The 23,197-nt window shown below is 49.4% G+C and overlaps 7 protein-coding genes and 2 non-coding genes across 9 annotated transcripts; 3 read left to right on the top strand and 6 right to left on the bottom strand.

Moving 5' to 3' along the window:
- Positions 1-2,047: 2,047 nt before the first annotated feature.
- BO87DRAFT_99641 (cholinesterase) lies at positions 2,048-4,232 on the bottom strand. The gene is made up of 4 exons (XM_025629722.1): positions 3,739-4,232; positions 3,482-3,668; positions 2,805-3,425; positions 2,048-2,735 (listed from the first exon to the last, which is right to left on the bottom strand). The coding sequence occupies exons 1-4, from the start codon at positions 4,018-4,020 to the stop codon at positions 2,137-2,139; spliced, it is 1,689 nt and encodes a 562-aa protein (XP_025478332.1). The 5' UTR covers positions 4,021-4,232; the 3' UTR covers positions 2,048-2,136.
- Positions 4,233-5,385: 1,153 nt separating this feature from the next.
- BO87DRAFT_377915 (uncharacterized protein) lies at positions 5,386-6,162 on the top strand. The gene has a single exon (XM_025623676.1). It carries the CDS (start codon positions 5,654-5,656, stop codon positions 6,113-6,115), a length of 462 nt encoding a protein of 153 aa, XP_025478331.1. The 5' UTR covers positions 5,386-5,653; the 3' UTR covers positions 6,116-6,162.
- A 314-nt stretch (positions 6,163-6,476) lies between these two features.
- Positions 6,477-8,863, bottom strand: BO87DRAFT_398290 (glutamate--cysteine ligase; the record flags this gene model as incomplete). The annotated part of the gene is made up of 7 exons (XM_025625363.1): positions 6,477-7,478; positions 7,544-8,129; positions 8,185-8,310; positions 8,367-8,509; positions 8,571-8,636; positions 8,709-8,781; positions 8,853-8,863. The coding sequence occupies 7 exons, from the start codon at positions 8,861-8,863 to the stop codon at positions 6,477-6,479; spliced, it is 2,007 nt and encodes a 668-aa protein (XP_025478330.1).
- A 623-nt stretch (positions 8,864-9,486) lies between these two features.
- On the bottom strand, positions 9,487-10,440 carry BO87DRAFT_377913 (NADH dehydrogenase [ubiquinone] 1 beta subcomplex subunit 7). Its single transcript, XM_025623675.1, has 3 exons — positions 10,339-10,440; positions 10,122-10,246; positions 9,487-10,033 (listed from the first exon to the last, which is right to left on the bottom strand). Exons 1-3 carry the CDS (start codon positions 10,388-10,390, stop codon positions 9,929-9,931), a joined length of 282 nt encoding a protein of 93 aa, XP_025478329.1. The 5' UTR covers positions 10,391-10,440; the 3' UTR covers positions 9,487-9,928.
- Positions 10,441-10,598: 158 nt separating this feature from the next.
- On the top strand, positions 10,599-13,463 carry BO87DRAFT_460316 (putative APSES transcription factor). The gene is made up of 3 exons (XM_025629008.1): positions 10,599-10,869; positions 10,982-11,168; positions 11,224-13,463. The coding sequence occupies exons 1-3, from the start codon at positions 10,822-10,824 to the stop codon at positions 13,068-13,070; spliced, it is 2,082 nt and encodes a 693-aa protein (XP_025478328.1). The 5' UTR covers positions 10,599-10,821; the 3' UTR covers positions 13,071-13,463.
- A 744-nt stretch (positions 13,464-14,207) lies between these two features.
- Positions 14,208-14,287, bottom strand: BO87DRAFT_t162. The gene has a single exon. It is a non-coding gene; the product is annotated as a tRNA-Pro (tRNA).
- A 205-nt stretch (positions 14,288-14,492) lies between these two features.
- BO87DRAFT_t161 lies at positions 14,493-14,572 on the bottom strand. The gene has a single exon. It is a non-coding gene; the product is annotated as a tRNA-Pro (tRNA).
- A 3,092-nt stretch (positions 14,573-17,664) lies between these two features.
- BO87DRAFT_362073 (Zn(II)2Cys6 transcription factor) lies at positions 17,665-20,399 on the top strand. The gene is made up of 4 exons (XM_025621616.1): positions 17,665-17,760; positions 17,823-18,946; positions 19,002-19,805; positions 19,860-20,399. Exons 2-4 carry the CDS (start codon positions 18,149-18,151, stop codon positions 19,971-19,973), a joined length of 1,716 nt encoding a protein of 571 aa, XP_025478327.1. The 5' UTR covers positions 17,665-17,760; positions 17,823-18,148; the 3' UTR covers positions 19,974-20,399.
- Positions 20,400-20,721: 322 nt separating this feature from the next.
- On the bottom strand, positions 20,722-23,169 carry BO87DRAFT_377909 (putative amino acid permease). The gene is made up of 10 exons (XM_025623674.1): positions 22,942-23,169; positions 22,844-22,864; positions 22,740-22,788; positions 22,603-22,678; positions 22,328-22,553; positions 22,154-22,274; positions 21,745-22,088; positions 21,565-21,687; positions 21,099-21,501; positions 20,722-21,028 (listed from the first exon to the last, which is right to left on the bottom strand). Exons 1-10 carry the CDS (start codon positions 23,056-23,058, stop codon positions 20,796-20,798), a joined length of 1,713 nt encoding a protein of 570 aa, XP_025478326.1. The 5' UTR covers positions 23,059-23,169; the 3' UTR covers positions 20,722-20,795.
- Positions 23,170-23,197: the final 28 nt, after the last annotated feature.

Here is a 23,197-nt window from a genome sequence, read left to right as displayed (position 1 = left end):
AGCAGGGCCAAGGGGAAATGAAGTAACTCCAATTTCATCTACGTATCTATCTACTAAGCAAAGTAGGTAAGATCCCGCAAACGAGGTCCCCGAGATGGATAGATGGATGGGGTGGGTAGGTGTGGATGTGAGTGGAATGATTGTCAAAAAGGAACGAAGAATAATTTAGAGAGGATACGGGCAATCAATTTTAATTAATAGAAACAGAATAGAATAGAGGGAGAAGAAGAAGAATAAGGGAAGGAAAGAGGGGTTTTTGGGGGGGGCCCCTCCTTAACGCCACCGGATGAATTCGATGGAGGGGTGTGGCTCTTGTCTCTCTGGTCGGTCCATGACAACCTGGTTGATTTGATTACAACGATCGCGATCGGCAACCTTCAATCAAAGCAACCGTGTTAGATTGGTTTCCCCCCCTCTCCTCCCCCGTCATTCCTGTTTTCCTTCCTTCGTTCATTCCTTCCGTTCCGTTCCTCTCTGGTCGTCCGCGTAGGAAATCTATTCTTGTAAGTTAGTTACTAGTAGTTTACTTGTCTAGTCAGTAGATTAGTAGTCGATTAGTCGACCAAGTCTATCTATACCAAATTTTATCTGACTTGAACATGTTCCCACTTCCCTTTACTACTTTTAGTTACTCTACTAATGGAGGAGTAGTACTAGTATTCTCCAGTTAAGCCGTTCTGTTTGTTCTGGAATGTTCAAAAGTTCTCCATCACAGCCGTCTCTCTCCCCTGGGTGAATGGCTCGGGAACTGAACATTCGTTCCATGGTTGGATTTCTGCAATCAGGTAATTTTTACCGACTTTGCAAAAAAAAACCTAGAAGCCAGTGGGTAGTTGTTCTGGAACACGCATTCCTTCCCTCGTTTAGATCAACTAGTCGAACTAAATCGATGTAATGGGGACGACCCGATGGTTGGAGTTAAGATAGAATTTCTGGATAAGATTCTCACACGGCCTTTCATCTGGAACCATACCTTCAGACTTTCGACCTTTCCCCGATCGTTGCCGGTTGACGGAATACCAAGAAGTTTGGAGAGAAGAAAAAGCGAAAGGGAGAATAGACCCCGAGGGGAGAGTCAGACCCCTGGCTGGCCTATCCACAATGGGAAAGGATATGACAGCTTCCCTTCTTCCACACACACACACACTCTCTCTCACTCACACACACAATCGCCTCTCTTCTCCCCCTCCATGACAGCCACGGGGAGACAGAGAGGGGAGAGAGGGTCCCCATCGATGTCAAAATCGGGGATCCGCTGTCATTGGTGAACCTACAACAACAAGACCAGGGGGAAATTTTCACTTGCCGAGCTTGAAATTTTTTTCCTTTTTCATTCAGTGTTAGTATTATTTTTATTATTATAATAATATCATTATTTTATTTTTCTGTCATGCTCCAATATTTCCATCATTCTTGTTTTGGTAGCCGTAGTACAATCGGGGACTTGGTTATGGATCGTATGATAATCATGTCCCCGGTGGTCCGGATACAGACTACTTACTACTACGGCGAACACTCTGCTGATTGACAATGAACGCCGACTCTCCTCCCTCTCTAGGAAAAGAAAAAGGAATGGAAAAAAGAAGACCCCTTTTATCGCTTCCACATTCTCTTTTTACCCCCTGGGTTTCTTGATTCTTGGAGGGGGAAGCGGTTCTCGCTCTTGGTTATTTCCGTGTCTTGGCCGTTTGGCTTGGCCTTGGTACAATGGGCGAATACCACACGCGTGTGTAAAGGTCATCGCAGGTACATCCGACCAGAAGCTCTACTAGTCTCTGCTTGGTTTTTTGTCATACAGGCTTTTGGTAATTTGGAATTGGTAATGCTGTTATGTTATGTTGTAGGTTCTTTGGTTTCTCTTGTAACAACTACGTATGATCTTGCCTTTTTACAATTCGGAACCGATCTACTGTACCATCCGATTGGGAAAAACTGGGTTTGCTGCATAAGTATGGCATCTGTATTTGCTCTCTAAACGAGGGAACCGTCAATCAACAACCGTGGCCGACTTGGATGCGCTCGCACCCCCTCTACCATCCTTGTTTGCCTTGGCTTATGTCCTCTCCGCAGGCAACATCGATCGGAAGGCAAAAAACTCTCAAGCTCATCACATGTGGTTTTTCGATAGCAGGAAGCTTATCGCCAGTACGCGTTGGCCACGGAATTGATATAGTCGATCCCCTCCTTCCGCCACGTGTCTGGCTCCATGTAGCTGTAGCTCGTGACATTCGCATCAAACACCAGATCAACCGGCTGATCCTTCCCGTACGGTTGCCACTGCACATCGGAGTCCTTGATGCCCGAATTAGGATCTAAATCGTGGATGAACGATGCCCACATGCTGGTCATCAAATTGCTTAGCTGTACGTAGGACTCGGGCATCCCTGCGAATGGCTTTCCGTAATGGTACCCAAGTCCTGCAATGTTGTTGAACACAAAGGCAACCTCTTCGAAATGGGTGGCGCCAGACAGGATGGGGACATCGGCCGCGCGCATGTTGAATCGATAACAGTACGCCGGCGTCGAGGTCTCTGTCCACGCCTCACATTGTCGCCGCCGGTTGGCATGCATTACATAGTCCCCTGCGTATGCACAGGTGCGCCGCCATTGGTAGCCTTCGGACGGGACTCGACTGTCTCCGAGGAATTCGGGGATACCCAGTGCTGGATCATCGGGGTAGAGCTGCAGGATTTCCTGGGCGATCGTGGGGGGTAGCTGGAATCCAGATTCGCCATCTGCATGTGAGATTAGCCCATTTGCTGTCCTGGGGTTCTTCAAGTATCTCAACTGATCATCGTACATACCTGTTAGATATGCATAGAACTCCTCTGTCGTGTTAATACCCGTGGGGCCGAAGGCTGTTCCTTCGTCGGTATTGGTACCTGCAAGAATAGGGACTTTGACGAATTCGTGCTTGTCTAGCTGGAGGCTACCCCATTCTCTGACAATATCCCCATCAATGACAGGCCCGAAATTGAACTCCGAGTTGCCACTTGTGGTGTTGAGAGCAGCGTTCAATTTCTCGAAGGGAACTTCGCGCAGACACTGCAAAGAGTCTACTACATTGGAGCAACCGACTTGGGCCGCGAGCTCATCATAGAGCGCTTGGTACCCGGTATAGTTGCCTGGGCTAGCAGTAATAGTCGCTCCCGATTCCATGATGCCTGCACGAAAGAGACCGTCGTCCCTACCGCCGTATGCTGCAAGGTGATAGCCAACGGACATCGCTCCGGCGGACTCGCCCCAGATGGTGATCTTCTCTGGGTCTCCTCCGAACGCTGCGATATTCTCCTTAATCCAGTGGAGTGCTAGCCTCTGGTCCCTGATGCCTAGGTTGGTATTGCCAGTGCCCCAGACTTGACTGGAGCTCAAAAAGCCCCATGCCGAAAGGCGATAGTTTAAGCTGACGGCAATGAATGGCTTCCCTACAATGCGAGTGTCCCAAGTCAGAATAACCCCACAAACCTAAACGTAGACATACCGATTTTATACGAGTTGGCGACAATCGCGGACATGTTGTAGCGCTGGTCAGCACTAGATCCCTCATAGAAACCACCGCCATGTATCCATACGCCCACGGGGAGCTTCGAGTTCTCGTTTACAGAAGAATCGCGGATGACATTCAAGGTCAGACACGCTTCGGACTGTGGGTACCAAATTGAATCGGTCTAACAGATTCTCCCGTTAGCTGACACCTACAATGCCAGGATCGGCTCGAAAAAGGCTTTGCGCGCTTACCCCGTATCCTACACAGATGTTGGAATACTCCTTTGCGTCGCGCGCTCCACTCCAGCTTTCATTCAAGGACTGAGGCACCGTGAATCGCAAGTCACCTAAAGGTTGCTGAGCATACGGCATTCCTAGAAAGAAATCTTGCTGGTAATGTATATTCGTCACTCCGACATATGTGCCGTTGCGAACCTGGGCCGTAGGACTGGCCGCGGAGCGGGCCACTTTAGTTGGCGCCGCATTGCCCACGGCAAGTAACGCGAGAAGAGCAACAGCGAGTTTTGGCATCATTAAACAGACGAGAAATTGCTATCTGCGCTGGCCCGACAGCAATTGGGGGGGTTGCTGAGGCGGCCATTATAAGGAAAGGGTCCAACATGTGGGGAACTAGGATGGATGCACCCCGGATAATTCAATCCATGCCAGCTTGCACCTGGTGCATTAGTGGGGTTTGTCTCCGGGGTTCTGCCGGGAGAGCATGGGGTGAGGAATGCGGGGAATCGCGGCATTGAAGGCTCAACCGCCATATATAACTCGCTCCTGGCAGGATTGTCGACCGAGATGTGGAGCTATAGAGTCATAGGACACAGCTGGCACAATGACCTCATGGTCAAAATGGCAGATCGAGGACGTCCAAATGCCGAGTCTTGATTTGTAGACATGCCGATTATTTTGCCGGAGCGTGAGTTGTATGGGGCCTTTCCGGAAGGTAATTTCACGCGACGGCTGGATGAGCACCGTTCACGGTGAGCTTGTGGTGATGTGGACTGACCTCATGCCGGCGCAATAGATAAATCTGGTGCATTGTATATAAGTCAAAGAGCGGAAGCTGATCGTGTTTACACCCTGAAGCAGACCCGACATGGAAGCAGACGCGATACAGAGAGATGTGGAAGACGGGAATGGCAGAAGAGGCGCCAGAGAGAAAAGAGACATGCGGGTCGCTTGACCGCCAGTGCCCAAAATTGGCAGATGCATCATGCATGTTTAGGCTCAGAGATAACCCATTTTACTTGTGTGGCTCTTATTAGGCAAAATTCTTCCTGTCTTCTACCAACGGTATAAGAGAAGCCTCTAAGCTATGGCATTGATACAGGCTGGCTTTGTAATCACATCCGACGAGAAATCGCTTTGCTTATAGAGGTTAGCTTGTCCGGTGCAAGGCTTTCTCATTGTTGCACATGGACAGGAAGGGGCCCAGGCGAGAACGTCTCCACCAAGGCTAGAGTCGTACGAGGGGTCATGTTAAGAAGGGTGTGTGAGCTATGGTGTTCTGTCGGACAAGCATATGAGCTGAGCTGACGCTGTTCTCATTGTTCCTGATTCCGAGAGGCCCATCCAACACCGATGGGGCGAAGCAGAATGTGGTTATGCATGGAAATGTTATGCTGCTTCGTTGACTTGCGGTCCAAAATTTCGGCAGATGCTATCAGGAGCTTGCAAAAGCTTCCCATGGCCCTCTCACGCACTGACGGGAGCGAAGGGTATACTCGTGGCACAAGCCCATCATTGGCATTGTAACGGTAACACGTTCAGCTGGCTCGTTGGTCTTATATCAGAGTATTGCCACTACAGGCCTTTTCTTAAGCCTTTGTTTCGAATGCCGCTTGGAATTATGCGGTGTCTTTTTCAATAGACCATGGCCTAATTGCCAGTTTATGCTCTATCTGCCAAATACCCAAAGACAAAGGCTTTCGATGACTCGTATCCTGGTTATTTGCCATACCAGTAAACTGCATATCATGCCAGTACACTGGGGCAAAGGGGAGGAACATACTGAATTCTGGACTCCGTCTGAATTTCTCCAGGTGCGCAAGTGAAGACGGGGTTCCTTTCATCAAAATCCAGCTTTTGTGACGAGTGAAGCAGTGTCCACAAATCTTTCGACACGGTTCCTCAAAAATTTTCTTTGAAGGCATCAAGTATGCATTGGATAATACCAAACCAGGCGGTCCCCCTGGCAGGCTTGCCCGAGCCTTCCGACGAAGTTGATTCTGTCATGGCTGTCATTCATGGATTTTTAGCTGCACTGAGAACCAAAAATCCTGTTGACTTCGAGAAACACTGTGTTCGGGCAGGAGGAATGTCTGTTTGGCCACCATCCCCCACCCTTCCTCGCTTTTGTACCATTGGGGCTTTCGTGGAGCAAGTGACACGGATTCAGGACGAAATCGACGAGCGCATCTGGGATCCAGAGGTGAAGGTATACTCGCCTGGAAACATGGCTGCAGTATGGGCACCTTTTCGGGCAAAGGTCAATGGGGTCGTGCATCATGTGGGCGTTGAGCTTTTCGTTCTTCATAAAGTCAACGGTGTATGGAAAGTGACAGGGCTGGCGGATTCATGTCGGCAGCCAACGGAGGAAGAAAAGATGTTGTTGCCATAGTGGCCAGGAGTGAAAGATGCCTAAATGACGGAAATGGGGAGTTTGGTCCTTTGGAGGAACAGGACTGTGTTTGGAATAAATCAAGACAGGGAAGTCAAGATTATAGTTGATTGATGGATCACATGGCAGTCAGCCGCGGCCCTTTTGCGGAGCACATTGAGGAAAGTGAAGGAGTACCATCAACGAGCACTACGAGAAATAAATCTTGAAATTATTGTCTAATAGGTATGCTTGGATGTCCTCCAGGGCTTGCCAATTCTGTCAGCTGACAAGGAAGTTCTAATTATGTTTACTTCACTGTAGAAGAATATGGAGAGCACGCTATCTACATCTATATGCAACAACACTCGTCTTCAGCCATCTAATTCTTCTTGCCTCTGAGGAGCTCCCACCCAACTGTACCGTGTTTGCCTTCTTTGACAGTCATCTCATCCACAGCCTTCACCAAGTCGTAGCAAATCTCCTCGGATACAGCACTGTCATGCTTATACCCAGGATGTGACGCAACGAACTCGCGGATCCATTTAGCTCCGGTCCAAAGGGTACCGTTCGCACGCTTACGTATCAAGTCAAGGTAGCTGGTTAGAGAACACCGTGTCTCAACATCCACATTGACACTGTTCAAGTAAGATTCGACGAGCGGGATCAATCCAGGAAATGATCCATCAGGGGAACCGTTAATAATATCGGAAATCGTCATGAGATCATACTCAGACTCGACTGGGTGTAGTGGCGGTGATGGAGGTGGCGTGTTATGAGCAGAGGATGTCGTAGAGGAGACATTGCTACCACCTGGCGATTGCTGGTTCGGTCTGCGACGCGAGAATGGGTCTTTGCGGAAGTAGAACTTTTGTTCCAATACTGCATTTCGAAGGTGCGCAGTTTCCATGTTCTCTGTCGTACGCTGGATCGGGATGTAGAAATTGAGATCGAAACTCAAGATTGCACGGGTCACAAGCACAATAAAGATACTGAAGGCGGCGTTCTCAAAGTCGGTCATCTGGATTTCCATGGATCGGAATTCAACTCGCCAGCCGATGTCATCCTTGTCAGGTGGCGGCGGCTTGAAACGCATATGCTGCCAATTGGTCGACTGCAGGTTCTCGAAGTGATCTGCTTTGTTCAAGTCCAGCTCCTCGAGATCTTCCGAGAATATAACCAGTGGATCACGAATAAACAGGTGCGCGAAATGTGTCGCCAAAAGATCATCCATGCCGTCATCCATCAATCGCTTCTTGATATCTTGATCAACGATAAGATCGGGATCCAGATATTCTTTTCTTAATCTGGGATCTTGTGAGATATAAGTCGAGTTCGAAGCATATCGGGATTTGGGGATTCTCCATCTATCATTCTTCAGGGGCTGCATGGTGTTAATACAGTTTTTTGAGACTGAGGAACAAACAACACAGAAGAGTGGAATCTTACAAGTTCACCAAGCTCCTCCCGTGTCCGGTCATCAACAGCTCCACTGATCTGATTCCAACGGACATCTGTGTCGACAAGGAAACCCTTGTATATCGGAGTGGCGGCAGTGAGAGCCAAAAGGATAGGCCCCAGTGGACTCAGTTGATCGTACAACTTTCTCCCTTCCGTCATGTTCTTCGCTTGAAAAGTTATCTGGAGACAGCAACTCCCCATGCCGAATGCCATGGCGTCCATGTAAACATGACCCTCCTTAGCCGCGCCATTTCGGACATCATCATCCTCGGGCCAAATGTGAAGGTCATAGTCCACAGTCGGATCCAAAAAGGGATCGGGCGTGTTTTTGTCCTTATAGACTGGCACATTCAGCTCGATTTTCCGGCCTCTCCTTGATCTTATATTGGCCGCCAAGGTTGGAAATCGAATATGGGGGTTAGCGATTTCGTCGGGAACAAACTGAGATCGCAATGCGGGACCCGATGGGGGATAATAAGGCTGAATATAGTCGTCTTTTGTCCCCAGACGAGGGAATGTGGTGAGGGTGATAGGACTCTCATTTGGTGCCATGTGAGCCTTTGCAACCTCACGCCTATTATACGTCCATCAGAGACGTCATTACTTGCCCGGGAAAACCGAAAACTTACCGCCACTTCATGTTGGACTCTACATTCAGTAGATCCTTGAAGTCGATGCCCCAGGGCTTACCCGGAGTGGCTTCCAGCATGAATCGGCCAAATTCAGGGTGGAAGTGAGGTGGCTCCTCACCCTCACTAAGATCCGTCAGAGATTCTCTTCTCGTGTTCCCAAAACCCTAGTCCCAACTCACTGTTCCTTATTCTGAGACAGAGGGGAAGTTCCCTCTTTCCACGATGCTTCGTCCTCAGCGAGCGACTTGAGGATATCGGCCTGAGCGAGAGACAAGCGGGCCTTTTTGCTCTCATCATCGACTGCTACGACGAGATACTCGACCTAACGAAGGAAGAGCAATTAGCGAACATTGAAACAGAACAATGTGAAGATTGCGACATACCTCGTCACCCCAGAGAAGCGCATTCCGTTCCTTTCCCTTGGCTCTATGCCAATTGGCAAGTAATTGCTATCTCAGTTAGAAAAGAACCCCACCTAGAGTACATGATTGGGAGAATTCAACACAAGATCAATTTCTTACCTCAATGCCCCATTTGCGAACCTGATCCGCTCTCTTCTTGGCTTCTGGCCAGTCCAAAGCCGTCCCAAGCGCTCTGAAGGAACGGCCAATGTTAGTTTTTGCGCATCAATGAAATCCGGCTTTGACCCAGCACGCTCCACCTACAGCAAGCCCATGTTGTCAACACCAGACAGTTAAAACTTTGGATTGCAAATCCCAATCTGAGGTTCCAAGGTTTTTCTGTGGCTTTGGGTGAAGTAAAAGTTCGTAAGGTCAGGCCATCCAGAAACCCCGCGGAGATGAGGGGAACTTTCCCGGCAGTATCTCCGAACCACGGCAGAATAAGCCAACGTCAGTGGCACGCAATGTCGTGACTTCAAGACACGCCCGGAACGGCTTTACACAAACAACAAACGGCCGCAGATACTGATCGATTAAATATGAACAAACTGCTGTCCCTGCCGACTTTGAGAAATTCTGTCGAACCTTCGGGTACAAAGGCTCAAGCGCCTATTGGTGGCCGGGAAACTTATTCCCCCCATTTCTGGTAGGCCGGGCGGGGCAGTAAGCAGTGGTCGGTGATTATCAATGCCGCCGATTTCTAAGCAGACGTGGAGGGACTAGAGGTCATGTGATATCTACTATCGGTTGCTCCGCGGCGGCCGATTTGTATGGAGGGCAAGCAGATAAATATAGATGGTCATTCGTCTCTATGTAGTCCGTCGGAAAGATGCATGAAGAATGTCATGACCATTTAGAAGCATACTGGAAGCTCTTTACGAACCCATCATTGTCTCCAGGGCGTTGCGCCATGGCTGGATCTGCATCTGCCTTCCATTGAGGTGTGATCTCATGGCACACGCGGACAGAGTCGCAAACTATTATGGTATTTGCACCTGACAATTCATCGCTCTCATTATGTTGCAAATTTGGAAAGTGGGACAGGTCTGAGTCCCTTCTGGCCTGAAGAAACCAGTGCTGTCTTTTCGAGGGAGGGTGGCTAACGATTTCAACACCCAAACCTCACAAGCAGCGTCGGAGCCGAACAAACCCAAAAGTACGGTTGGTGCTACTGGTTAGCCAATCGACCGTTCTGGTCTTCGCAGGTGTGGTGATGGCAGCCTAGTCTTGGATGATTCCCAACGCCAATGTCGGTGCATGGACAAACAATCTCAGAATCTCTATGTACATAACCCGCTCCTTCGCTCGTCTCGAATGCCGTGCCGATATTTGTGGTATCATTAGTTGCTCCGGGCACCACCCTTAGCGGCGCGGAGCTCTTCCATCTTAGCAACACGCTTCTTGAACTCCTCGTATTGGCACTTCTCGTAGCTGTGTCTCTCGTCCTATTGGGTGGAAAGAGGCATGGCGTTAGTTATATATACGAGAAGAAGAACAGTGATCCATGAATAAACCAGAGTGAAAACAACGCACCTCGCACTTCCAGGGAAGGTAGTATTCTTGCTGGCGGCAGCGGTTCAATGGGATCAGGAGGCCTGCGCAAGAGTCGCGGTATTGGAGGGGAAGACGAGCATCTGACATTTCCTGGCGGGAGGCAGCTAAAGACAAGCGTTAGTCGTTAATCATCCGGTGCCACCTTTCACATCACTGCCTTCCGTCACATCAGACGCCAATGGCAACAATTACATACCGGTGCTATCCGCAAGCCCAACGGCACTCTTCACAGACTCGGCAGCAGTCATCTTGACACGAGGGGGTGACTCAATTGAAGGTTATTCCAAGGATAGGCGACTGGGCTGTGAGGTTTGCAGCTATCCGCAGTCGTCGTTCCTTCCGGACGATAAGTCATGTGACATCACGTGCCTTTGGTTCCACAACAGGTTTAGCGTATCCAAATCCACTTTACGCGGTCAACGTACCCGGAGCGCGTCTTATCCAGCCCTGCCATCCGTCGCGTGTTGAGATAGATGTTGCTGGGCTACGACGAACCCAGCTCGCTTTCCACTGAGATTCATGTGATTGACTAAGGCAACAGGCAATTTCGAAATTTGATGCCTTGCGGTAGCCAAGTTCAGACTTTTATGTCCTTGTGTCCAAAGTCGCGACGCCGCTCGGAAACATCCTATTATCGTACGGAACTCGCAGAATAGAATCGGCTTACAAGAGGAGCATCATGGCGGCCGTGGACTTCTCCAAAGTCTACTCTGCTACTTATAGCAGTGTGAGTACTCCTTCATCGTGCCCTTTCTGGTATTGCAATAACCTCGTCTTATGAGGCGTGTTGAACAAGACCGTAAGGAGGCTTACAACAGCAATTTAACACTTGTGGCTAGGTCCCGGTTTATGAGTTCAAACTCGATGGCGACAGTGTCATGCGAAGACGCTCCGATGACTGGATAAATGCTACACATATTCTGAAAGTTGCCGGGTTTGACAAGCCTGCGAGGACTCGCATCCTAGAACGCGAGGTGCAGAAAGGGGTTCATGAAAAGGTGCAAGGTGGCTATGGAAAATATCAAGGTAAGACGAGAATTCCCAATATCGCCTCACATTGCCGTGCTATAACTATATGCAGGGACTTGGATTCCGCTTCCTGAGGGCCGTATGCTCGCCGAGCGCAACAACATCATCGACAAGCTAAGGCCGATATTCGACTATGTCGCTGGAGATCGCAGTCCACCACCTGCCCCGAAACATACCACTGCAGCCTCGTCGAAGCCAAGAGCCCCAAAGAATACAAACAAGAGAGTCGCAACCGAAGAAGTTGTCCCTGCTCCAAAACCGCACCGAAATATGGCACCGCCCCCCTATCATCCCTATGAGCCATATGAAATGAGCCAAGGATTCGACGAGGATGAATCTTTAGAACAAGCAACGCTTGAGTCGTCGTCTATGATTGCGGATGAAGAGATTATGGCAGTGTCTCAGAATGGTGCATATTCACGGAAGCGCAAGCGTGGGATAAATGAGGCTCCGGCAATTTCAATCAGTGAACAAGAACATATACTCTATGGTGATCAACTGTTGGACTATTTTATGACGGTAGGGGATGCTCCGGAAGCGACACGCATTCCTCCCCCACAACCGCCAGCCAATTTCCAGGTCGACCGCGCAATTGACGATTCTGGAAATACTGCTCTCCATTGGGCATGTGCCATGGGTGATCTAGAAATTGTGAGAGATCTACTACGGAGAGGAGCAAATATCAGAGCTCTATCTGATCAGGAGGAGACACCTCTCGTGCGTGCCGTGCTGTTCACGAACAATTATGAGAAGAGGACGTTTCCACCGCTACTAGAACTTCTCTTGGACACAGTCTCATTCCGAGACTGGTTCGGCGCTACTCTATTCCACCACATAGCAGAAACTACTCGGAGCAAAGGTAAATGGAAGAGCTCGCGATATTACTGCGAAGTATTGCTAGATAAGCTACGCGTTACGTTTTCGGCTGAGGAAGTTGATTTATTGCTGTCCTGTCAAGATCAGAATGGGGACACTGCTGCTCTGATTGCCGCTCGAAATGGCGCGTTTCGCTTGGTTGACCTACTACTCGCGCGGTGTCCGCGAGCTGGTGACCTTATAAACAATAAAGGCGAGGCAGCCTCAACTATCGTCCGACGGGTACCACCTAATGAGCGCGACGTCCCTCTTCCCCCTTCGTCTATTACGATGGGTAATGATCAATTGGATCCGGACATCAAGGCACCTGTTACATCAGATCACCTGCATCCCAGCCTTCCGCAGGACTCCTCCCCTACTACCTCGGCATTAATGTCTAAGATCGCCGTTATTATGTCCGAAGCGAATAAGAAACTCACCGCAAGCTATGGGAGCTCCAAGGCAACCCAGCAAGATTCAGACGATGTTGCGAATCCGGAGGCACTGTATGCGCAACTTGAATCGGATCGACAAAAGATCCAGAAACAGGTCGGTATGCTGGTAGCGAAAGAAGCCGAAGAAGAGTCAATCGACACGCAGCTTGATCGTTACGAGCAATTGAAAAACAGCTACGAATCACTCTTGGAGCAAATCCACCAGGCTCGACTCAGAGAGAGGATCGCCTCAACGCCAGTGCCCGAGAAGGGGGATACTGGATCTGACCAGGACCAACTACGTCGCACATACCTTATGGCTCGTCAATTGTGCTCTGCCCAAAAGGCTCGGCGCGCTGCCGTGAAGGATCTTGTCCAACAGACAGCCGATGCGGGTGTAAGCACCAAGTTCGATGTCCATCGCAAGTTGGTAGCACTTGCCACCGGCCTCAAAGAGGAAGATTTAGATCCAATGGCCGCAGAGCTGGCTGAAACACTCGAGTTCGATCGAATGAATGGGAGGGCTACAGGAGCCGAATCACCAGATCCAGAGGCCAGGGAATCGGCCACATTCCCCATCCCTGGTCCGACAGTATCTGTGGACGCCTGATTGGTCTGGAGGGGATTGTTCATTTCCAGTCATCAATCGTTCACCTCTCGCAGTTGTTCACCTCTCGCAGTTCCTCGAATCTGTGGTAACGCTTCTCGTTATGGATTTACTTGTAAATTATTGCCGGTTTGGACATGATTACCATCTACACAAGAACAGTTAGTCAACAACAGGCTAACTCCACCTCTCCCTGTCTACTTTCTTACCAGGGATGCGCTGCAATCTTCTCACGATCACTGATGCATGTTGATGTTAATTTCCTACTACTACTTCTGGCGGGCAATTTGAGTTTCTGGTTTGCCAGCAGATACCCACTCAACTTTTTTCTTTTCCTCTTAATTTCATGGTTCCACTCATCTTCCTTTCACCTATCTATCTATCTATCTAAAGTCTAAAAACCCTTTGCATGATCGTCCCGTCCGTCCCTTCTAGGTGAATCTAAAGCAAACACGAACACGAACGTAGTGCTTACCTAGGTGTCTAAGCCCACATGGAGATAATCGTGGCTGGGCTCTGAGATGATCATGAAAAGTTTAGATATGTTGCCATCTCTTCCTTTCTCTCTCTCAGGCCAGGCCAAGACCATACTCGAAACTAAAATTGATAGTTTCTCTGATCTTCTTGGCACCTTCTGATACTTGCATGTGAAGAGCTTATACTACTCCGGTTTAGGTTCCTTGACACTAGTTATTCTCACATCCGAGTTACCTGGAAGCAAAACATATCATGAATGTTCTTCTGGTACACGAGATGGTAGGAGTGGTAGAAAGGAGCAAGTGAGAGCGAATTTTGAGCTTCATTAGGGTAGTACTCATGACCGTAAAAGGCCATATAATATCTACGAAGTAGCGAAGATGAAGGTTTCATGCGTGAATCTGGACCAGCAGGGTAGATAGGTAGTAGGCACAACTTGCAACAAATGCAGGTTAGCCTGCTCTACGCGAGTAGTATAATAGAGTTTGGATTACTTGATAATATTCTCATCGAAGAACTGTCACGGTGTGGCAGTGCACTGAACAAACAATTTCTTTCAGCTTGCAAAAAGGAAAGGAAACGAAAAGGGGTAGTAGGTAGGTAGTAGGTAGGCGAACTAGGTCGCATGTCCCTCGGAGAGGCGGAAAAAGGCAAAAAAAGTAGGGCCCGAACCGCGATTCGAACGCGGGGCCTCCTGCATTTCAAGACCCGAAGCAGGAATCATACCACTAGACCATCCGGGCTAACTTATGAAACATCTTGCTGAGCATGTACCATACGCAGAGACGAAGCGTCAGCACGTAGATTGAGTTGCCACAGAGATCTATCTATCTATCTGTCGCGGGGAAAGTGAGATCAACACACACACACAAAACAGGCAACTGCAAACGAAGGCCACATGGGCTAAGTCATGTGACAGTAAGCAAATAAACAAGATAAAAAATTACGGGCCCGAACCGCGATTCGAACGCGGGACCTCCTGCATTTCAAATCCCGAAGCAGGAATCATACCACTAGACCATCCGGGCTTTTGTTATGTAATCCATATGTGTCGATGGATTCATGCTGGGTTGGAAGGCTGTGGAGTATGCTCTATGCATGTCCGGGCGTGTGATTGATTATCCATTAGGTTTTTGACATCGAGTTAAACCTGCCGATTGCTGGCGAGATCTCGGCCTACGGGAAATAGCGATAGGCGCTCCATACCCGTACTAATTCACTTTTATTAGTAGCTTAACGCATTTGGCATTACCCAGGTGCGCATTGCATTTACTCCCGTCCTGCGGCGTTGTCTAGCCGGTACGACCCATTCCGACTTCAAGGCATTGTGGCAAGCCGATCTCTTGGCTTCATTTATTACCCATGGCTACTCAGGACCTGGGTTGTTCTTTTGGTGTTTTCGTATACATGCGAGGCAGGTACAGCGAGCCACTGAGTTCTAAGTTAAAGTTGAAGCAATGGTATTGGTATAATAAGGTTGGGTGTTTTGCCACGCGGCTATTTATGGGTGACGAAAAGAAGACGGAATGTGGAAGAGGACTGGGTGGTCGTTATAGTTTGATGGATCAGAATTCCGTTGCTTGGAGCACCTATTGATGCACTGCTTGTTTTATAGTGGCTGTTAGTCACAGCGTTGGGCCACTTTGATGTGCTTTTGTTGCGGGAATGATATATAGTATCAACACTATGATGCCGCAAGCCGATCAGTAAAGACACAGACGCTTTTACTCGATTCCTTGACGTCAGATTGACTACGATACCGTAACAACAAATGCTATTAGGCATGATAAGCAAAGGCGAATATCCACAATGGAGGAAAGGATCATACCATGGGGCAGGGATTCACACAGACCAGGATGGGAGGCAGCTACAGGTCAGCTTCCGCCACTGCAAGTATGAATGAAACACGCCCCGTGTATAGAGTAGTACATAGAGGCCATTTTTCAGCAGACAGGTTAGTAGAGGATAGGCACTGGACATTTTCAGGATGTATCGACAGTCAATCATAAATCGGCCGAGAAATGTAAACGGCCAGCCTGTTACTATCCTCATACAGCCATCCAACTTGCATGAGATCTGCCTACCTGAGCGCAGTAACTGGGTTAGAACCTGCGTCGAAGCATCGGTGTGATGCGACGCTTATGCCAGGCCCCCCACTCATATTTCCCTATGAACAATTGGACACTGATTCCATATAGCCCAAATAATGGCGCAGTGGCCGACCACCTGTTTGGGCATGACAATGCGAACATCGCATGATAAACGCATCCAGCTGTTCACCATATATTTCATGTCACCGTCAAGATCGTGTGACTACAGAGTTGTAATGTCTATTAGTGTAATCGGGAACAAATTGACTAGTCTGTGCATTGATACTGGATCAGTAGGTACTTTGGCCTGTCAGCTTTGTATGTGCTTGGTACCTCCCACAAATACACAGCCTTTCGTGTATTCTGTCAGAGTGCGTACTCGTTAACGGTCTGGGCTGAGAGGTGATCTACCCCCGATTGCCTCCATGTTGCCTAGCTCTCCTGTAGCTTTGAGTTTACTGTGCTCGGAATTCCGCCGCGACATGAAACTGAAACCGTCAAACACAATGTTTATCCCGAAGGAGTAGCTCTGCGCGCCATATCGCAATACCAAGACGTGTTCCAAAAATTTCAGCGAGGAACAATGCCTGCCAAGTTGATTGACTAGACCGTCAGCAGGCGTCAAAAAAGTTACAGCTAAGCGAATGGTCTGGTCAGTCCCATCCAGTTTCCTCGATTTTGGAAGATCCACGGAACATGACCCAGGAGAACCACTCCACAGACAGACCAGTTCTCATCGACCATCATCTGGGTTCCCAGTGGCACACAGACCTCTAGCAACGTCACCAATGATCTGCGTGTAGAATGAGCTGACTTGGTGATCGGATGTGCAGGGCCATCTCTGCTGCCTTCAAGTTTTCGTTTGACGCTGCCAGTAGCTCACGGGCTGCGGGACCACCCGTTCCACTCACACACATGGAGACGAGATTTTCAAGGGGTCATCTACTTGCAGGAGCACTCGGGAGCCCACGGGCGTTGAGCGTTCGTTTCCTGTTGACCGAGTGAAAAGGCCGAGCAAACTGAGACATTGCATGGTTCGACAGGCCAGCAACAACACGCCCAATCATGTTTCCACTCTCAAACCGGGTTACTTGATTGAGCTTACCACGGAATCCTCATGACAGGGGGGGAAGATACTGAAATGGCATCCCCAGTCTACATACTAAAGTATGGTCTCGAATGAAAAGGCACGAGGAGGCCGCTAGAACCGGTAAAGTGGCAGGCGAGAAGGTTCCATTCAGGTGCTTGGCAACCGAGATAGTCGGGAGTTAGTGGCTCCTGGGCGAATCCTTTTGGACCGGGTCACTCTAGCGATTTCCTTCGCTACTAATTATCAGATGCCAATGCCCACTGGTCAGGGGGGAAGGCGGAGAATTCTGGCTACGGGATTCGCCCAGTAGACTAGTAGCAGCCCCCCTCCGCATGCTGCATCGTGGCTCTTCCACCCTACTGCAATCATCGTGGGTGGATCGGGTGGGGATCTGGAAGACGAAGGAAGGCCACTCGATGTAGGAAGCGCTCGGAAGGTTTCGAGGTACCATTACAGTTGCTCTTCGCAATTGGACGGACGTCGATGCGGGATTTTCTTGTGCAGAAAAAAAGGTTATCCTGCCGCCAGACCAGTTAGGCTAGTAAGAGAGGTACCGAAGGAAATCAGATCATTAGACAGGAAGTGCAGTAGGCACCGCAGCACGAAGGACCAGAGAGTAAAATATGATCCACCACTAGGGTCGATCAGCAGCGCTCGTCGGCTTTTTGGCGCTCAGCCGGAAATGAAACAGAGGAGGGGAATATCCTTTACGCCGGGAGAATGATGAGTTGTTTGAGAAGGAAAAGTAAAAAGTTAGAATTGTCTGGAGAGAACTTACTTCTCTCGTGGTGTAGATACACCGAACAGGAGGAAGTGGTGGATGATCTGCAAAAAAAAAAGAGGGAGTGGGATGGCTAGGCCGGGACTATCTTCGATCAGCCGCGAAAGTGTTCAGTAATCCGTTCAGTGCAAGTTCAGTTCGCCATTTCCCTTCCCCCCCCTTCTTTTTTCCCATTGTCTGCTTTTCCCCCAAATTTCCAAATGCCCGACCGTCTGGAGCCCCACTGGCTCCAGCATCTCGCCGCCTGCTCTTTTGGTACTCCCTCAATTTGCCCCCCCATACTTAATAATCCGATCATCATCTACTAACGTAACTAGTGGTCACCACTGCTTCTCCGTTAACTACTAGTTAACTTACCTTCTTACTACGGCTACTAATCGCCAGTGTTTCGGCTTCCTTTTCAAGTCCTCACTCACCCTTGTGACTTCCATTGGATTGTCCCGTCGCCCGTTATTTCACTTTTAGTGATTTTCTGATTTCAGGGACTTCCTCTTGACGCACCATTGGTCTCTCCTAAATGGTTTAATTGTCGACGTCCGCCGTCTGACCTCGAATTTCTCTGGTCGGACACACCTCCGCCCCTCATTCACCTTCATGTCGCTACCCCACACCATCTACTCGTATCTAGCATTATCTCCTACACATGGAGGTTCATACGTTGGTTTGTGCGCCGGGGAAGCCTCTTCCCCCCGCACAACCCCAGCTTTCCGCAGCCGCAGCGCCTGAGAAGAGAAAGCGGGTCCGTCGATGGCATCACCGAGGATTTACAGGCTGTTCGACATGTCGTCGACGCCACGTCCGCTGCGATGAAGCATCGCCGTCCTGCAAAAACTGTACACGCCTGGGTCTTGAATGCGATGGCACTCAGGGTCGTATGACCTTCAAAGTCTACGGACCGCCGCAAGCGGATTCGTCTCCCGCCACCGCCAAGAAATGCGACAAAAAGATCAAGAGCGAAGGGGACAAGCAAGTGAAGCAGGAGCCGGCAGGAGACGAGAATGAGCCTTTCGAAACATTAGTTGTGTCTCCAACAACTGTGTCCGACCTGAAGCCTATCAAATATCGCTTCCAAGACCCCATCTCTCCCGCCGAGTTTTTATCCTCGTCACTGGACTGCGTCGAAGGCCGGTATTACACTCATTTCGTCGACCAGGTCTCTACTCTACTCCTCATCTATGATAATTCGAACAACATAAATCCCTACCGAAGATTCTTCCCTGAGCTCGCTCGATCCTCAACGTCAATGGCCAGCGCTATGCAAGCCATGGGTGCGTTGCACCTTGCCAATACATCCAAAGGACAACAGCGAAACAAGCACTTCCAACAAGCCATGAGCAATTATGGCGAGGTTGTCAAGTCCTTCAGAACCCGATATACAGACCCCAACCACAGCGTGCGACTTACGGATTTCGCCACCTGTCTTTTACTGTCACTGTTCGAGGTGAGTCCCTTGTTGTTGACCTGGGCATAACGAGCACACAAAGCTAACTAATCAGATGATGGATTCTCAACATCACAACTGGGCTATCCATCTTAAAGGAGCCCGAGAAATTTACCGAATACTTTTCACCCCTAATGACGACCCAGACAAAGAAGCCAAGCGCCTCGCTGAAATCAATCACCCACTTCGACCCTTCCTCGTATCGCTGCTCTCATACTTAGACGTTGCGGGTGCCTGTGCCACCAGTGAGGGAACTGTGGTGGAAGGCAGCTATTGGACAACACACGGAGGTGGCTGGGAGTACAATCTAGGTACACCGAGCCTGTCGACCGAACAACCTGCTTATAGTCACCATCTTGTTGAACTGCGCCAATGTTGGTCTGCTATGATGGAGATCCAAGCAGCCATCAGTGCCTTTGGAAAAGCGAAACAAGATGGTCTGATGCCGTTCGAACAACAAGACTTGGTTTATCACGAGCTATTACAGCGGCTGGTACAATGGCGTCTGAACGCACCACAGGCACTGCAGATGTTAGGCGAACTAGATGATGAGAGCTTGCGACAATATCCATACCCCGATGTCCTTGAGTATGCCGGGTGTATCGAAGCATATGAAAAGGCCACCAACATATTTCTACATCGGGTTGGAGCAGCAGGCCGTCCTGATATACAGCCCCAAAGGGCGCTGTTAGACATGCTTGCTACGCGAATCTTGGCGTTGATTGGAAAGCTCGCAAAGGACGTGGGTCAGTTGGCGGTACTATGGCCACTCTTTACAGCTGGCCGAGAGTCACGGAACGAGAGCGAGCAGAAATTTGTGCGGCAGACCATGACTGATCTCCAGCGGTTCGGGTTCAAGGTATGTCAAGGATACACGTCAGTAATGATCAAACAAATGCTAATACGACTGCAGAATGTTGATAAGGCCCTTGAGGAACTGGAACAAGCCTGGTTCAAGCAGCGAGCTTTCCCAGAAGGTTGGATTGACACTATGGACGATATACGCTCTTCAATCCTACTCCCTTGAACAAAGCTGCTTCGCGGCTCGGTGATGACGTTCTCTGCGATTCACGACCGCCCTGAGCCATCTTGACGTGGTATTTGACGATTTATAATGGACATAAGTTATATGGAATGGGGAAAATACGGAGTCTATGTATTGGTGTAATACTGGCGTTACTATTTGGGAAACTAAGGTGTTCGGCTGGGCTGGACCCTTAGACTTGGATTTGCGGGGCGTGAGGAAATATCCTTTGCAAATGGTTTGACTATATGTGCTGTTTGGGTGACGGATTTGTGCTGTTTTTATTCTACTGGAGGAGTTGGATCACTGTTGTACAGATACAGACAAGGCTTACTGAAAGTCATATATAGAGTTACACCTTGGCACCCGTGAGAGTTGTCTGCTTCTTACACTGCCTGAAATAGAACAAAATCTAGTATCTGATATCACCATGTGATCATTTGTATGCATCCATCTGTAACTAAAGCAAATCACATTAAGTCTCTGGGTATACCTAAACCCCTCTAGGCTCTATCATATCTACAAAGCAAACTCTTCACTCAACCATATCATGAGGGGAGGATGCAGGCAGTCCAGTCTTTCCTGCCTTCTTTCCCCCACCAAGATCGATCAGTCAACGACCATCTCAACCGATCAACAAACCGCAAAAAAAAAAAAAAAAAAAAAAAGAAAAAAGAAAACTGAAAAATTGAAAAAAAGATGGATAAAAAAAATCGATGAAAAGGGAAAAAAAAAAAAAAAAAAAAAAAAACCAGCATCACCACAACCACCAATCGTAAAATACAACATATAAATTACTGCGGCGTGCGCCACGCGATATTGCACTCAGTTCTCCTCCCTCCCGGAGGAAGACGTCGTCGCCTCAGGCTGTTGATGATGATGATGATGATGATGATGATGATTATCACCACTACCAACTTCCTCGACGGTTTCGGTTGCAGCACCCTTGCTATCGATGAAATGCGAGATGCGGTCAATAGGCAACCAGGCGCTTTCGGGGGTGATGAAGTAGGAAATTAGAGCGAAGATGGTCACACCGGCCATGATGATTGGGGCGTCTGGTCAGAAAGAGAGAGAGTAAGTAAGATGTTTTAGGATGAAGTGAATTGGGAGGGGGTGGGTTCTTACAGTTTAGATTAGCGCCGGTGACGGGAAATTCATAAGGAGAGAATAGCACAGCTACCACCCAGCCGTTCCAGAAGACACCGATGAATTGGAACGGCTTGCTCCAGCGACCGAGACTCCACTCGGGCTTGGGGAAGCGTTTCGGGGTGCAGAGGAGTCGGCCGAGGCAGATGAGCCCGTATGCGGCGGCGCTAGGGACACCGGCGGCGGAGACGAGAGATGTGAAGGCGACGTCGGAGGGTAGGAGCGTGCAGCTTATGAGTGCTGAGACTCCCCAGACTACGATGACGGCATTGCGGGGCTGGCCGTTGTGGACTTTGGAGACCCAGCTGGAGAAGGGGAGGACACCGTCGCGGGCGACGGCGAAGACGAGGCGGGAGGCGGCGACGATGGCGATCGCTGTGTTCTGTAAAGTGGTTTAGTATGTGAATATGTGGTTGAGGGAGCTGTTGGGGGGGGGTGGACTTACGAGCCACAATGCGACTATGCAAATGACGTTCATGAAGATGTGGCCTCCTTTGCCGAGGACGACGGCGTAGAGGGGCACGAATGGTTGAGGAGAGCCGAAGGACATGAGAGTGTCGTTGTCGGGCTGATCATGTCAGTATGGGGCTGTTGGATAATCGTTGCATGGAAGTGGAGGACTAACTGCACAGAAGAGGAACAGAATGATAGTTGCTAGTCCACCAATGCCACTGACGACAGTACTCCAGAAGATACCACGTGCTGCCGTCACCGAAGCATGCTTGGTCTCTTCTGCAACGTGACCAGAGGCGTCGAACCCGATCAGGATACCGGCAGTGGCGAGGTAGGAAAGACACCAGTTCCAGCCTGCAGGGGCACCTGTGGCGTTGTAGGTGGACATGAATGCCTCTTCAGCCGTGCGGAAACCCCATGTGTTGGCGGCGCCAATCGGCAGCCAGATGACATTGAGGAAGAAGTCCAGCATGACGATGAAGGACGAGAAGTAGAACACCCATTTGAAGAACCTAGCTTGAGGACTATAAGCAAATGAACAGAGAAAGGATAGGCGCAACCAGTCTTGGGATTGAACATACGCGGCAGGTAGTTGAGAAGTGCGGCCAATGCCAGCAACACTTCTGTGCAGATCCACTGGACAGCACGAAATTTGACACTGGAAGTGTCTTTCGGGAAGTCGACGTCGAACACCGTCAATTCCTGTGGCGCTGATAAGTAAACTATGTTGAAATATCCGTGAGAGTGACACTTACCGAGAGCATGTAGTTGACAGCAGATTGGGTGTTGCTAGCACAGAAGGTCGTCCAGGCCGTAGTACTCCACCAAGCAACCACAAACCCGAGTAGCCTTCCAAAGCGAGGACCTCCAGACTCCGCGGCCCACAAGTAGATAGAGCCCGCGGAGGGCGAGGCAGAGCATACCTCCGCGATGACAGCAGCGGTAATGTATGTGAAGACCAAAGTGACTAGATAACTCGTCCTACACCGAATGAGACACGATTCATTGCATGGGCAGTGGTAGAGCCTACCAGTAAGCCAGGTTTCCACCTGCTGCGATACCTGTACTATAAGTGACGCGCACTCCTCCAACAAAGTAGAGAGCAGCTAATCATGTGAAATTAGTGACCTTCATGGGCCAAGAATCCGCCGTGATCATTTCACCTACCGAATGTCGTCGAAAAGTTTTCAAGTAATGTGTATGTCCTATGAAGGACCTTTAAAATTGATTAGACAAACCTGCGTGCAATAGGCTTGCTAAGGCTGACTCACTGGCTTATAGCCCATAGATTTCTGTTGGTAGTATATCAGCGATTACTTGTTCGATATCGATATTCGATCGCTAAAAGGAATGCCACTGATAAACATACCAGTAGCTTTGCATCTTCTCGGGACTCTGCCTCGCTCCTGACCTCTTCTCCCCCGGCCGGAACCGTGTCAGGGTCGACGACGAGCTGCGAGTTTTGCTGGTGAGGAGACGGGGCCATGGCTGCCGTTCTGGAAACCAAGGCCAATGCTCAGAGGCTCAAAGGTCCACGTCCAGGAGCGTGCTAATAGAATAATTGAAAGTGAGAAATTTAAGTGAAGATGTTTCTGTCGCAAGTCAGCTGAAAATTGATGATAGAC

The sequence above is a fragment of the Aspergillus neoniger genome, assembly GCF_003184625.1.
Source record: "Aspergillus neoniger CBS 115656 unplaced genomic scaffold BO87scaffold_22, whole genome shotgun sequence".
Classification (NCBI taxonomy): Eukaryota; Fungi; Ascomycota; class Eurotiomycetes; order Eurotiales; family Aspergillaceae; genus Aspergillus; species Aspergillus neoniger.
This window is presented reverse-complemented; position numbering and strand designations above follow the sequence as displayed.